Here is a 14,829-nt window from a genome sequence, read left to right as displayed (position 1 = left end):
TTTGCTTTCCACAACCCATTATTCACCTCACAGCCAAGATATTCTTGCTAAGTCATAAATCCTAGCATGCCTCTTCCTTATGTAAAACTCTCCAGTGACCACATACTCTTAACCAGTGGGTCAAGGAAGAAATCACAGGGAAATTAGAAAATACTTTAAGACAATGAAAATGCAACAGTCTGAAACCTAAGTGATAGAGTGAAATCAGTGCTGAGAGGGAACTTTATAACTGTAAATTTATATACATTAAACATGAAGAAAGATCTCAAATCAATAACCCAACTTTAAACTTTGAAAAACTCGAAAAAAGAGCAAACTATACCCAAATCCATCAGAAGGAAGGAAATAATAAACTGGTTTGGGTGGAGAGTTAAGGGCAAAAATCAGAATAGAAAAATCAGTAAAACCAAAAGTTGGTAAACCATTATTATTAAACAGATGGAGATAAACAGAAAACTGAAATTTCTAAAATCAGAAATGAAAATTGGGGATATTACCACAGACCTTACAGAAGTAGGATTAGAGAATACTATAAACTGTCATATGCCAACAAATGGATACCTCATGTGAAATGGATTAATTCCTAGAAATACAAACTGCCAAAACTTGGTCAAGAAGAAAAAAAAAATCCAGTCTCATAACATGTTAAAGAGATTGAATCGAGGCAGCTGGGTGGCTCAGTTGGTTTGGCATCTAACTCTTGATCCCAGGGTTGTGTGGTTGAGCCCCACCTCGGTGGGTCACTGGGGAATCTGGAGATTCTCTCTCTCCCTCTGCCCTTCCCCTTGTTCATGCACATGTATTCTCTCAAATAATGAGATTCAATCAGTAACCAACAGAGAATTCTATCAAATATTTAAACAAGAATTAACATTAGAAGAGGAAACATGCTTAACTCATTCTGAGGCCAGCATTCCCTTGCTCACAAAGTCAAAGATATCACAAGAAAATTACAGACCAGTATAGTTTATGAATGTAAGGTAAAATTCCTCAGCAAAATAATAAGCAAACTGAATTCAGCAGTATATTAAAAGGAATATATTTAATAAAGGAGGTAAAAGATTAATAAGTGAAAACTATGAAACATTGTTGATAGAAGTTAACACCTACCTAAAAGTGGAAAGAACTCTCATGGTCATTGATTGCAAGACTTATTATTGTTAGAATGTTAATACTCTGAAACAATTTACAGATTTGATGCAATCCCTATCAAAACCCCAAAAGCCTTTTTTGCAGAAATAAAGCTGATCCTAAAAATCAAACAGAAGGAAGGAACCCCACATAGCAAAATAACCTCAAAAAAATAATACAGTTGGAATATTCAACTTTCCAACTGCATACTTATTTACGAAGCTGCACTAATCAAAACAGTGTAGTGCTTCGAGAAGGAGAGACATCTAGGCCAATGGAATAGAAATGACAGTCCAGAAATAAACCTGCTCATCTGTGATCAAGTGGGCTTCTCAAGAGTGTAGAGACCATAAGTAGGGAAATAGTCTTCAACATGTGGTTTGAGGCAACTGGATAGCCCCATGAAAAAACAAGATTGTGTCCTTACTTTACACCATATATTAAAAAAATGATCAAAAACCTAAAGGATCTAGAACTCTAAGACTCTTAGGAAAAAGCATAGGACTAAATTTGATGACCTTGGATTTTGGCAGTGGATTCTTAGATAAGACACCAAAAGCACCAGCAACGGTAAACAAAAGGTAAATTGGACTTCAAAAAAAAGAAAACCTTTGTACAAAGAGTACTTTCATAAAAGTGAAAAGACAACCTACAGGATGGAAGAAAATGTGTGCAAATCACATATCTGATTGGGATCTGATATTCAGAATACATAAAGAATACCTACAGCTAAGCAGCTAAAGGACTAATGACCTAATAAAAACAGGGACTAAGGACTTGTATGGACATTTCTCCAGAGATGATGTACAAATAGCCAGCAAGCACACAAACCTGTGCGGAATATCAGTCATTTGGAAATTGCAAATCAAAACCATAGCAAGATGCTGCTTCACACTCACCAGAACGGCTATAATCAAGGAACTGAATGTTAAGTATTGATGGGGTTGTGCACAACCTGGAACCACTGTGGGTTCCTGGAGGAGTAAAACTGAAAAACAGTTTGGTGGCTCGTCAAAGAGTTAAATGTGGAATTATCCTATGACCCAGCAATTCCACCTTTTGGAAAAACACTCAAAGAATTGAAAACATATTCAACAGATGCCTGTACAGGAATGTGATGCTGCACAGCACCACTAGTCACAACAACCAAGAATGGAAACAACCCAACAATAAATGGGCATTAAATGAATAAACACATGTTGTACATCTATACACAGGGTGTTATTCAGCCATAAAAAGGATGAAGTTGGGATCCCTGGGTGGTGCAGCGGTTTGGGCACCTGCCTTTGGCCCAGGGCGCGATCCTGGAGACCCGGGATCGAATCCCACGTCGGGCTCCCGGTGCATGGAGCCTGCTTCTCCCTCTGCCTGTGTCTCTGCCTCTCTTTCTCTCTCTCTCTCTCTCTCTCTATGTGACTATCAAAAAAAAAAAAAAAAGGATGAAGTTTGGAGTCATGTTTTACAATGTGGATGAGCCTCAAAAACATGCTAAGTGAAAAAAAATAAACACAAGAGGTTACATTGGATGGTTGGGTTTCTATGTAATATCCAGAATATGTAAATACAGAGTGACAAAGCAGGTTGGTGGAGGGGCTTGGGGAAGGAAAGCTGAATGGTACCTGCATCAAGGGTATGGAGTGTCCTCTGGTTGTGATGAACCATATAGAAGCAGTGTTTGTGTGGGCTTGTGAGTGTATGAAACACTGCCAAGCTGCATTCTTAACATGGTTAAATTTGTGTTGTCTGCATTTCACCTGAATTACTTAAAAAAATAAACAAAACAAAACAAAAAAAAAAACTGCAAAACCTCTCTACAGGGGTCCTTTGCACTTAAAACCCAACTTTATATCAGGGCCTGAAAGTCCCTCTGTGAGCTGCCTTTGCCTCTTTCCTCACCCTTAGCTGCCACCCATCTCGTCTCGTTCAGCAGATTTCCAGCACTGTTTCCTGAACAATCCTATTGCTGTCCCAGCGTCTTTGTTCTTGAGACTCTGTTCTCCAAGGCACCGAAATAGTGCACAGAGAGGTCCTCCCTTGAGGTCCTACTAATCTTACTCCAGAAAGTTCTTTCTTCCTCCCTTCCATAAACTCCACTCCTGTGAATTCTATGAGAACAGGAACCTTGTCTGGCTTAGTTATGAATAGTAACTTCAATCACTTATTTTCTGAGCCTAAAAACATGGCTAGAAAAGCAATCTTGCAACAATGTAAATGGAGTGAGGGAAGGAACACAGCATTTCTAGGTAGGAACTTATGAATTCAAAGAGGGCAGGTGTGCCTGAAACTCTCAGATCCTCAAATCCTGTACAGTGGCAGCATTTCCATTAGAACAGGTAATGAATTATTAGTCAATCAGCCACCTTAGCATCTATTACATGTCACATACTGTGCTCAGCTCTAGATACAGAGATAAGCAAGGCATGAACCCTTTCCTTGTACTTAAAAATGAGACTCAACTCTAGGAAAGTTATGGTCGCTGGAGGGGAAGGGGATAAAGGGATGGGGCAACTGGGGGATGGGCATTAAGGAGGGCACATGATGGAATGACCATTGGGTGTAATAACTGATGAATCACTAAATTCTACCTCTAAAATGCAGTACTTCACTATGTATCAATTAAGTTGAATTTAAATAAAGTTCTTTTTACAAAAGTGATTTTGGAAAGACATGAAATTGTGTATATGCGTGTTTAGCAAAATAAAGGAGCATTTGAATTTCAAAAAAAAACCCGAAGTAGTCAAAGAATTCTATGGCTTTCCATTTTATTGGCCCCTTGGAAGAATTGTGTAGGTGCATCAAATGTACATAGACTTTACTATCAAAGAAGATACTATATTTTTTAATGGTTGTATTTGTGATGTTTAGTTTTAGGATTTTTTAAAAAACATTAGCGGGGGGTGGGTGCCTGGGTGGCTCAGTCAGTAAAGCATCCGACTTGATTTTGGCTCAGCTCATGCTCTCAGGGTCATCAGGCTTTGCATCGAGCATGGAGTCCACTTGGGGTTCTCTCTCTCCCTCTGCCCCACCCCCCACTCATGCATGTTCTCTCTCTAAAAACAATTTAAAAATAATAAAAAATGAAAAACGTATTGGGTCAAAAAAAGTCCATGGAAATATTCTAAAATAATACCTAGAGGAAAATAATTCAACATTGTTTTTCAGCAATACAGATGTTTTTTTTTTTAATATAGATGTTTTGAATGAGATCTATATGTGGTACTGTCTTGAACTTTAGATACTATAATTTTGGTTTATGTTGTGATAGCAATAATTTTAAGTACAAGGTAGTTAGAGTAGTGTGGGTAGTCACACTCATGAAATGCTTGCCTTAATATCAACAAGGCCTTTTTATTTACCTCATAAAATGTGCATTTTTTGCAACTCTACTACTGTCAGTATGAGTTTATAATGAATATTGATGTTTGGGACAGATATCATGTCAAAAATTTTAAGCATATTTAAAAACAAAATGCATTTGTTTGACTTTGTTCTGTGTAGTTCATTTTTAACATCTTGTATTTTACATTTATTTAAACTTAAAAATTAGAAGAGGAGTTGGCAAATTATCTAAAAGACCACACAGTAAATGTTTTAGGCTATGTGGGCCAACAGGTAAATTTGAAAATATATGTAGGTACTTACATAAAATGTAAGAACCATTCTTCGCTTGCAGGCCATTAAAAAAAACAAAGGCAGGCCAGATTTGGTTGATGGACTGTCATTTGGAAGACCCCTAGTGTAGAAGACAATTCTTAAACATCAGATCTCTCTTTTTACTATAAAATTTCTCAATTTATCTTACTATTTAACAAAAATAGTGATTTAAATCAATTTTATATTAGCGGGGCTAATGATTATGCAAATTAACTAATGATAGCTATAACTTCTTGGTTTTCTTATTTCAAATATATTAAAAATAAACGATCATTCTAGCCAATAATTTCTATTTCTTACCTGGATTGCAATTTAACACCATGCTGGCATGGGTTCATCACACTTCCTCGACCTAAGTGAGCTACAAAGTGGTAACTATTCCAGAAGAACATATGGAAGAGAGAAAAAATTTTGCAGCATTAGTATAATCAAGCAGAAACTGAAATACTCAACTACAGAGACGTAAATGCCATCAAATCCGGAGACCACAGACGCCTAGCAGATCCTCTGAGCAGCGGCTGTGTGGTTTTCATTCAGCACTTCGAGGATTCCACAGGAAACTGGCAGTGTCCAGTGACAAATTCTGATGGTGCCAACCTCAGCGCGGGGTGTGAAGCTCCCAGCTGCTGGAGCCAGCTCTTCAGCCACCTGTCACCACCACCTGTTAACAACTGACCCGCTCACGGCTACCGTACACGAATTCTGACTTCATTCCTTAACATATCGAATGAAAAGTTAACGCAAGCACAGAAGGAATCATAAGTGCTACGAAGAAACAACTAAAGTAGAATTTTGATCACAAGAACACAGCAGGAAATAATGGGCAACAAACAAATTTACGATGGCACGTGAAACTGGAGCACGGTGTCAGATGTCCCTGAGGCCGCTATGTGCCACCCCGAGAGTCCCCGCTGTAACCCAGAAATCCTCTGGGTGGGACGCAGGCAATGCACCATTCGTTTGGGGCACACACCTGTACATTTGCAGCACAGGTATTTTTGAAAAAGGGGAATGAACTGCATTTAGAAAGCAATAACATGCATATTATAGTGTGGTTTTAAGAGTTACTAGAATGTATGCCATATCCAGATTTCTCTACCAAGGCTTATTGTCAAGAAAATGTGATTTTTAGAATTTCCCTGTTCACCTTATTTAAAGGAGATTTAACAGTTGAAAGACTTGTTACTTTTTATTTTTATTACTCTAAACATAAAATACCATTCTGAAGTGGTGGAATTGATTAGTAATTTTTCCATTGTTCATTCTAACATTGTCTACATATGAACTACTGATCTCTTCCTAATATCGTCATCAATAAATTTACAGAGAGTCATGGTAATTTACTGTTTAAAAATATTTTCATACATTCAAGTCTCAACATGTTCAGTGTCTTCTGAACATCTTCACAGATGTTTCTTTCACGCGAAGAACTCTGAAACAATCTCAAAAAGAACAGGGTAAATTGGGATTAGAAGCATGTGAGACTAATAATTTTAACAATAAAATTAGAATTTTGCATTTCTGGACTTGAACTTGCTATTAAGGAACTATGGATATGTAGCTAAAAACTTGATTTTCACCTCCAAAAAAATTAGACTTGTAGTTACCATGTATTTCCACAAGATGGACTTCTTGATGTTAGGATTCTTCTTTTTTTGTTTGTTTTTTTTGTTTTTGTTTTGGTTTTTTGGTTTTGTTTTTTAAGCCATTTCAATTGTCTAAAAATTACTCCTATGATTTCAAAGTCCTTTTATGTGTTTTAAAATGTATTTTTACAAAGACGATATACTATTCCCATCATACCAGGTTAAAACCTGATAGTTCTAGAAGTAATTTCCTCTTACAAAATAATCAATTATGGTTTTTAACTCTTTTACACTCCTTAAAAATAGAATTTCTTTAATGTCTTAATATTCACTGTTACTTTAATAGCTAATCACATTTTATCTTGTGAAAATTAGAACAAATGATTTCTGAAGTCCATGCATAAAACCCTAATGACTCCAAGTAATAAAAAACTGTGATAATTCAGACATCGTATGTGATTGTTATTGAACAGGGAGGTGGAAATGTTTTTCTCCTAAGTCTTCGGGCTCTTAAGTATATACACTTTCTCTTCGAATTTATAGAACATATGAGAATTTATATACATATGCCATGTGTATCACCCATACCATGAGATTTATAAACTGCTTTTTAATTTTGTTCCTCCAACTAGGATGAGACATATTCGAGTCACCCATCAGAGCCTTCCTCAGTGCAGGATCATGTGTACCTACTAGGGACAGAGTGAACACACCTGATTCACAGTTTCAGCTGCTCTCTTGGCCTCTGTTGTACCAGATAAGGACGTGAAATATGGAAATACAACTTAGAGGAATCATTTATGATTAATAAAAATACAATATAGAAGTTAGATACTGTTGCCAAAATGTCTGGCTGTAATGAAAATATCTTCTGGTTTTATGGTATCTGAGAACCTTTAAGCCTAAAACAAACCAAACCCTCCACTGGGTCTCCTGTACCTTATTTTCATTTTGAATTTTATGTATTCATTAGTTATGGAACTTTACTTGGGAAAAAAAAAAAAAAAAACCACGTGTCCCGTATGCCAAGTTACCTCTACCCAGAGGCACTTCTTCCAAGCGGTACTGGTCCTTTCTGCTTTGGGGGCCAGCATGGTTTCCAACAGAAGCACTTTTTTCCTTGCTTTGTTTCATTGTTAGTACATGGATGTTTTTATGTGAAGGAGATTGAAATCTTAATATTTTAAACTGAATAACACAAAATAGGGAGCTGCTAGAACGTAGTTTGGAATAGGAAAAAGTTTTTTTAGGTTGGCCACAAATAACGGGTTAGAATAGAGTACAGGTATATATTAAATATACACTATGTCTACATACACATAAATGCTCTTATTAAAGAACCGGCTTCTAGCTAGAAAAGCATCTCATTTCACAGACAAAGCGAGGCTCAGGAGACAGAGCTGGAACTCTTCAACCATAACAGGGTTTTCTTTTAAAGAGTTTAATTCAACTCACTGACACCATGTTTGCCAGCATCTGGGACTGGTCACAAGGCCCTGGGGACAAAGTGCCGCCGCAAGGGTTGAGCAGTTTCCACAGCACCTGAGTCCCTTCAGTCTTAAAAAAGGTGAGCAGGAAAGGTCGTGGAAGCAGTGAGGTAGGGTGTGCAGTAAGGGGGAGAGAAGGACATGCGCCTGCTCCAGGGGCTGCTGGCCACACCAGCGGCTAGCCTTACGGGAGGTGTAGGATGTGTCGGTCACGCTCACCTCCTTTAGAAATTACAGCGATACCTGGGGAGAGAGACGATCTTCCTAGAGAGAAAATAAGTATCCTGGTGAGCAGCGCAGAGCTGGGGTTGAAGCAACAGGGTCTGCGAGCGCCAAAAGTCGTGCTCTAAGCCACTGGGCTGCCTGCCTCACCATCCCCGGAAGGCGGGCGGGCTCATTGCTGAGAGGACACTTATTCAAGGGCCAAATAAAAATACCTTTTGGGGAACATTAATTTTGTATTCATTCCCCCCCTTTGTACCAACATTACGTTTTCCCTTTGTGCGAGGGCAAATTTCCTCTGAATCTTCGTCTCTCATAACAGAGTTTTCCATAATGTTTGCAAATGGGAACCTAAAAATACTCAAAGACGGCCTAATTTTCATTGAGGTAGAATTTTCCACCAAGTTACTTATTTTTGGGTTCACCACCCAATGCTACATAAACTCAAACGACATCCAGTAACAGCATTTACAAAATAAAACACGCAAAGTTGGAATTCTCTTTTATGTGTCTGGATTTGATGGCTCAAAAGTAATAAAACTGGACTTATCGCACAGCTCTCCGTTCTAACAAATCTTATCCCAGCTCCAAGAAAACGTAAAGCCCAGGTTCATTTCCTGCAATAAGTAGTCATTTAATTAAAGAACAAAATTAACAGGAATCAAAATGTTGCAGCTGTATTTTTTTTGTTAGACATTATATAAAAAAAAGAAAAGTATAATACAGTAAATAATCTTGTATAACATGAACTTAGAGAGTTCTCAAATGAACGGTGATCAGAATAAAAATGTCTTTTCAACATAATACTGAATGCCACTGCGCCACGTGTCGCACGTCAGAGGCCCGGAGGTGTGCCTGCGCATGCGTGTCGCCCGTCCTCCGTGTCGCTGCGCCACTGTAAGACTAGCTTCAAAGGCAAATGACAGTTTTCTGGGAGAGCGACTCTGGGTCCCCGCGGGGCCCCCACAGTTCCCACTCCTCAGACACCAGGGAGTGCGGGGCGTCCTCTGGTGTGTCCTCGTACAGGTGAGACAGCCCAGACGTCACCTGCCCGAGGGGTCCCGCTCCTCTCGCTCACACGGCAGGGAGTCTTCAGCTGAACATCAGAAAGTTCCCTGATGAGTGTTCAGTGTTGGTATCAAAAATTAAACACAAATTCTTCTCAGAAGAAAATCTCTATGGCCTGTGGAATCTGGGAATTACAAAAAAAAAAGACAATAGTTCAAAGATCATACCTTCCCAGGTTAAAATTGCCCAAACCTTCCTCAAATAAACTTGCTGCCACTAGATGCCGCTCAGCCAGGCGACACGGAGGACACGAGGCGGACCCATTCACTGCTAGTAGTGGGCCTCCGAGGGCTCCCGGGTCCCCGCGCTGGACCCCAAAAGGAATTCCGATTTGCTGAATTCTGCCTGAAACTCGGTTTGAAAGCCGCTGGAGGAGCCCAGGAAGGGCACAGAAAGGCCAAGGCCTCATCAGCGGAAGTGATGAATCCATTGATAAATCCATTGAAATGAGAGTTATGGTTTTGCTCCTGTGAGGTGGTGACATTTAGGACGCTTAAGAAAGTCTCATGGGACTAAAAAAAAAAAAAGTTCTTTTAAAAACTGATACCAAATGCTAAAATGTGGTATAAAAATCTTGTAATTATTTCCTAATGTCCAAGTTTTGGGCTCTTAAAATCCTATCATCTAAGCAAGATACTCATTGGGGACTTAAGAGAGATGATGTGTATCCTTAGCAAACACCTCTTAATAACGCATGACGGGAAAGCGTATTAAATGTTTTGACACACACATAACGCTAGGTAACAATTATTACCCTTTTTAACACGGTGAACATTAAAAATAGCTCTGAATGTCTGAGTGAGCGAAGTTTATTCCTAAGCATTTCGGAGCATTTTGGGTAATAAGCAAAAATAAGATGATCTATTCCTGCCCAAATGTTTGCCAGTCATGGGGGAAACCTTAGCAATTTTTAAACTATCTATTTGCATCGTTTCCTTCTGCTCTTGCAGCCTCCTCTTCCCCCTTAACGCACACCCCAGAACTGTCCTGGAGGATGGAACCCCTGACACCTGGTTCCGCTCCACAGCCACGCGGGACCTCCCAGGGTGAGCGCGGTAGCCTCTTCGGGACGAACCAGAAAAAGTAAGGAAAGCACTATTTTGGTTTTGGGCAGTATCTAAATCCAGGATTTCTATTCTCTGTGTATCTGGGGCTCGCACCTCGGGAGGCCCAGGGAGGAGTGATGGAGGGACTGGTCCGGGCACAGGCTGCTGCATCACAAGCACAGCCCTCAGGATGCAGGGATGCAGGGATGCAGGGAAGGGGAGGACGTATTACTGCGGCCGTGGCACGACTGTGCAGCCCGTGAGCAAGGACGAGTCCGTGTCCCCTGACGCCGGCGCCCACGGGAGCCCCCGGGCACGTCTACGGCAGCTGGCCCGGACACGGCATCCAGCCCGCCATGGAAGGTGGCCGATGCGTGCCCCCCACGGGGCCGCCTCTGCCTTAGGTGTGGCTGCAGTCTTAGCCCCCGAATGGCCCGGCCACGCCGATCGCATCCCAATACCTGAGTTCGGGGGAAGCATCAGCTGGTGTTAAAGATGTGAACGTAAGTGTTAAGACAGGAACGAGTAAATGGGAGTGGCCCCCTGGCCCCCTGGCCACACGCATGGGCGGGTTCTGTTACGCAGGGGTCTGCACCTCACAGGAGGCGCGGCCAACGGACACCACGTCACCTTCGCTGCTCTGAGACTCACCCTCCTAAACGCACACCAACTAGTCAAACCAGCGCCCCAAGTGATGCCGCCCTGTGCCGCGCCCGCCCCGCCGGAAGAAGCCGAGCCTGCGGAGCAGGTGCATCCAGGTGTCCGGGCGGCTCTCGCAGAGAAGCTGACCTCGCCTACCTACATACACAGACCTTGGTCCTTCTTTTCTTTCTAAAGAAGCACCGCGTTATAAGGACCGCGACATTCACGCACACGGAAATCCCACCTTGTCAAATGCTTGCTTGATGCGTGTACCTCCATTTCGTTACTTTTGTATTCGTTTAGTTCCTTACGAATCGCTGCCTGAAATCGAAAAACAGGACATTGTCTTTCGGGACCCTGGGAAGTGAACGTGGGAAATGAGCACCTGCCGGGGATTAGCACACAGCTCCTAATATCGCTGCGCCCCGTACGACGGGATCAGAAAAAGAAATGACTGTAGGTCCAGCACTTGGCGTCTCACCATCATCGTGGTTCTCCCCAGCCCCTGCATGACAGTCAAGGTCCTCCCCAGCCCCTGCACGATCGTCAAGGTCCTCCCCATCCCGTGCACGATCGTCAAGGTCCTCCCCAGCCCCTACACGATCGTCACGGTCCTTCCCAGCCCTGCACGATCGTCAAGGTCCTCCCCATCCTGTGCACGATCGTCAAGGTCCTCCTCAGCCCCTGCACGATCGTCAAGGTCCTCCTTAGCCCCTGCACGATCGTCACGGTCCCCCCCAGCCCCTGCATGATCGTCAAGGTCCCCCCCAGCCCCTGCACGATCGTCACGGTCCCCCCCAGCCCCTGCACAATCGTCACGGTCCTCCCCAGCCCCTGCACGATCGTCAAGGTCCTCCTCAGCCCCTGCACAATTGTCACGGTCCCCCCCAGCCCCTGCACGATCATCACAATCCTCCCTAGCCCCTGCACGATCGTCAAGGTCCTCCCCAGCCCGTGCATGAGTGTCACGATCCTCCCCAGCCCCTACACTGAGCACATCTCGAGGACCTGATGAAGGAGGATCACCAAAGTACTGGGGAAGCCTGGCTCTGGGGGATCTCACTTGGAATTCTGCAGGTAGGTCATTTGGAAGCTCTTCCAACGCTGGGTCATGTGGGCAATGGTGTTGCGGTCACACGCAGGTGAGGCACGCATCACAGCGCCGTGGGGCCCATCCCCCTCCAGCCCCGCCGCCCCCCCGGGACCGTGCTCCCTTGGGTGAGCCCCCCAGGGGCCAGCTGAGGGCCAGGGAGAGGTCGGGAGGCAGGAGCCTCAGGAGCAATACTGCTTCGCTCAAACCCTCCTGCTGCCAGCGACGCCCGTGGCCCCTCGTGGCTGCGCCCGCGCCGCTCCGAGCACCTCCACCAAGGGACACCCCGAGGCAGCCACCGCACGGCAGCCCTTGGCCGTGAGCGAAGGCCCTCTTCCCAAAAGCTGTAAAATCACGAGAGGCGCGAAGGCACGAGGCCCGCGTCCCCCACCCCCCCGCCACTGGGGCTGCAGCGGTGCCCTCTGAGCCCTTCCGACGGCACGTCCCCGGCAGCGAGGACGACACGCGCCCCCCAGGCACTCGCTGGGGCTTCCGTGAAGCGGCGCTGGCGGGCAGGCCCAGGGCCTCTGTCCTGGCGGAGCGAGGCGGGGACCACGGCCGCTCAGGTGCTCTGGGGCCCGCGGAGACACGGCACACCACACCGGCGGGATGGATCCAGAGCCACCTCTGTCTACACTGCCCGATGCCTTGGCTCCACGCCCCTGCGTCACTGGCTGACTCCGCTTAAACTTCTGTCCTTGCCTTTGCTTCACCCTCCAGACCAGTGTCTCAGCTCCCACGCTGCTGACATTCGGGGCTGGGTCACCCTCGGCTGGGCCCGTCCGTGCACCACGGCAGGACGGGTGGCTTCCCTGGGCTCTCCCCACCCCTGCCAGTGCCACCCGCTCCCTTGTGACAACCAAAAATATCTCCAGACCAAAAATGTCCCCAAGGGCAGTGTCCCTGAGCTGAAAACACGGCCACGACCTGATTACCCCGTGAGGCCATCGGGGTCGGCCCGGCAATGACCCAGGCCCCGATTCTGCTGCGGGTGGGACCCACCGTCTGGGAACGATCCCGCTGGTCCGCCACGGTTTGCCCTCCTTCCCTGGTGCCACCCCCCGACCGGCACAGACGGGCGTGCTCCGTACCTTGTCTGCCGCGGACAGTCGCGTCCAGGGTTTGTCCGCCCGTCTGTCATAATCCTGAGCTTTGGCCACTTCCACGTAATCGCTGAATCGGATCAGAATCTTCCTGTCTCGCAGCTCATCAACCGTGGGTCTCTGGTTAAGCTGAAATCAAAGATCACCACGGTCACCGCCACCTGCAAAAGCGCCCTGCTTCCAGGCCTCCGAACAAACGGCACGTGTCCATAGGGACACTGCAAACTCGGGCACTCTGACATACAACCCGAGGCCAACACCCTCCAGTGGGAAGGCCTGAACGACAGCCCCCGACACGCTTGGTCAGGGGCTCACGCCCCGTGGCCCGGCGGCAGGCAGGACGCAGCCCAGGCCCGGGGAGCGCAGGCCGGTCCCGGCGGAGGCCGCTTGCTCCAACTCGAAGTGGTCGAGCCTTAAAGTCCTGAGAGCGGACGCTGCACGACCAGCACCGAAAGCCCAGCTCAGGGAGGACAGTGTTCACCTCCCGCCCCTGGCGTCACTCCTGCCAGCACGGGACGATGGGGACATGCCAGGATCCTGAGATTCGAGACGGCCCGGGCCCTGGAGGTAGATGGGTTTGCGGAGATGCTGCCCAGGCTGGCCCTTGACCTTCACCGGGAGGCCCGCGTACACGCCCTAGAGCCCAATAAAGCTTCTGCAATCGAGAGCTTCCAGAAAAGCTACGGAAACCACGGAACCCACAGGTAAGCGAACACTGACATCCAGGGATGCTCTTAGCACGGCGTAAAGACCTCAGGCAGCGAAGATGCCCAGGCACCACCTGGCTCCCTGGAAATACGTGGAAACATCCTCGGGCTCGTCCTGCCACACGAGTGGCTCTTGGGCTGGGCAAGAGCCTCACCGCAGGCACCAAGGGCCACACTGCAGGCCACGCCGAGGGCCACACCGAGGGCACCGAGGGCCTCACCGCAGGTACCAAGGGCCTCACCGCGGGCACCAAGGGCCTCACTGCGGGCACCAAGGGTCACACCAAGGGTCAGACCACGGGCACAGAGGGCCACACCGCGGGCCTCACCATGGGTGGCAGGGGCACCCTTCCCATGTCTGGGGAGTGTCGAATTCGCTGCTGCACAGGAAGATGTCACTCTGCGACCCAGTGACGCCCCCTGCCACCTGCCCCACCACTACCAGTGCACCTGTCACCCGTGTCTCAGGATCCAGGGGGTAAGATGATTAAATCATAGTACCTTTCTTGTCAACCTTTGCTTGATTTCTCTTCTTTCTTCCTGCTCTGTCTGGTCATTCCTTTCTGTGAAAGGTTAAAACAGAAAGAAAAGAAAAAAAGAAAGAAAAACGGGTTGAGACTCTCCTCCTCTTGGCAGGTTAGGGAGCTCACCCTGCATTTCTGGTGGCTGAGGCGGGACACCAGGGTCACCTCCCATCACGGCCGGCTCTCCTCCACGTGGCCAGCCGCCACTCAGACCGTGGTCTCCCCGCCCCGAGGGAAGCTCTGCCCACCTTGCAGCCTTTCTCCGCGTCAGGACCCACTGCATACACGCAGCTGTGCACTGACGTACCAGAGAAACAGAGGCAGCCCTCCTTCCTCTCTCCCCGGCAAACATCTACCCTCGGGCAGCCCGGGTGGCTCAGCGGTTTAGCACCGCCTTTAGCCCAGGGCGTGATCCTGGAGTCCCGGGATCGAGTCCCACGTCAGGCTCCCTGCATGGAGCCTGCTTCTCCCTCTGCCTCTCTTTCTCTCTCAAGAATAAATAAAATCTTAGAAAAAAAAAAAAAAATCTCTGTGTTTGCAGATTTACGTCCAGGAATATACGTGATGCA

At 46.2% G+C, this 14,829-nt stretch overlaps 1 protein-coding gene across 3 annotated transcripts in view; it reads right to left on the bottom strand.

Annotated features, from left to right (window-relative positions):
• Nucleotides 1-8,570: 8,570 nt before the first annotated feature.
• Nucleotides 8,571-14,829, bottom strand: part of PHACTR3 (phosphatase and actin regulator 3) — a 210,244-nt gene continuing 203,985 nt past the window's right edge. For all 3 annotated transcript variants that reach the window (XM_077873771.1, XM_077873773.1, XM_077873772.1), the window contains exons 10-13: nucleotides 14,238-14,299; nucleotides 13,018-13,158; nucleotides 11,081-11,157; nucleotides 8,571-9,272 (exon numbers count right to left, since the gene is read on the bottom strand). In XM_077873771.1, coding sequence (XP_077729897.1) covers nucleotides 9,257-9,272; nucleotides 11,081-11,157; nucleotides 13,018-13,158; nucleotides 14,238-14,299 — 296 coding nt within the window. In that variant the 3' untranslated portion in view covers nucleotides 8,571-9,256. The remainder of the gene's footprint in view (nucleotides 9,273-11,080; nucleotides 11,158-13,017; nucleotides 13,159-14,237; nucleotides 14,300-14,829) is intronic.

The sequence above is a fragment of the Canis aureus genome, chromosome 26 (assembly GCF_053574225.1).
Source record: "Canis aureus isolate CA01 chromosome 26, VMU_Caureus_v.1.0, whole genome shotgun sequence".
Taxonomy (NCBI): Eukaryota; Metazoa; Chordata; class Mammalia; order Carnivora; family Canidae; genus Canis; species Canis aureus.
The sequence above is the reverse complement of the archived record's forward strand: the minus strand, read 5'-3'. Positions and strand labels throughout refer to the sequence as shown.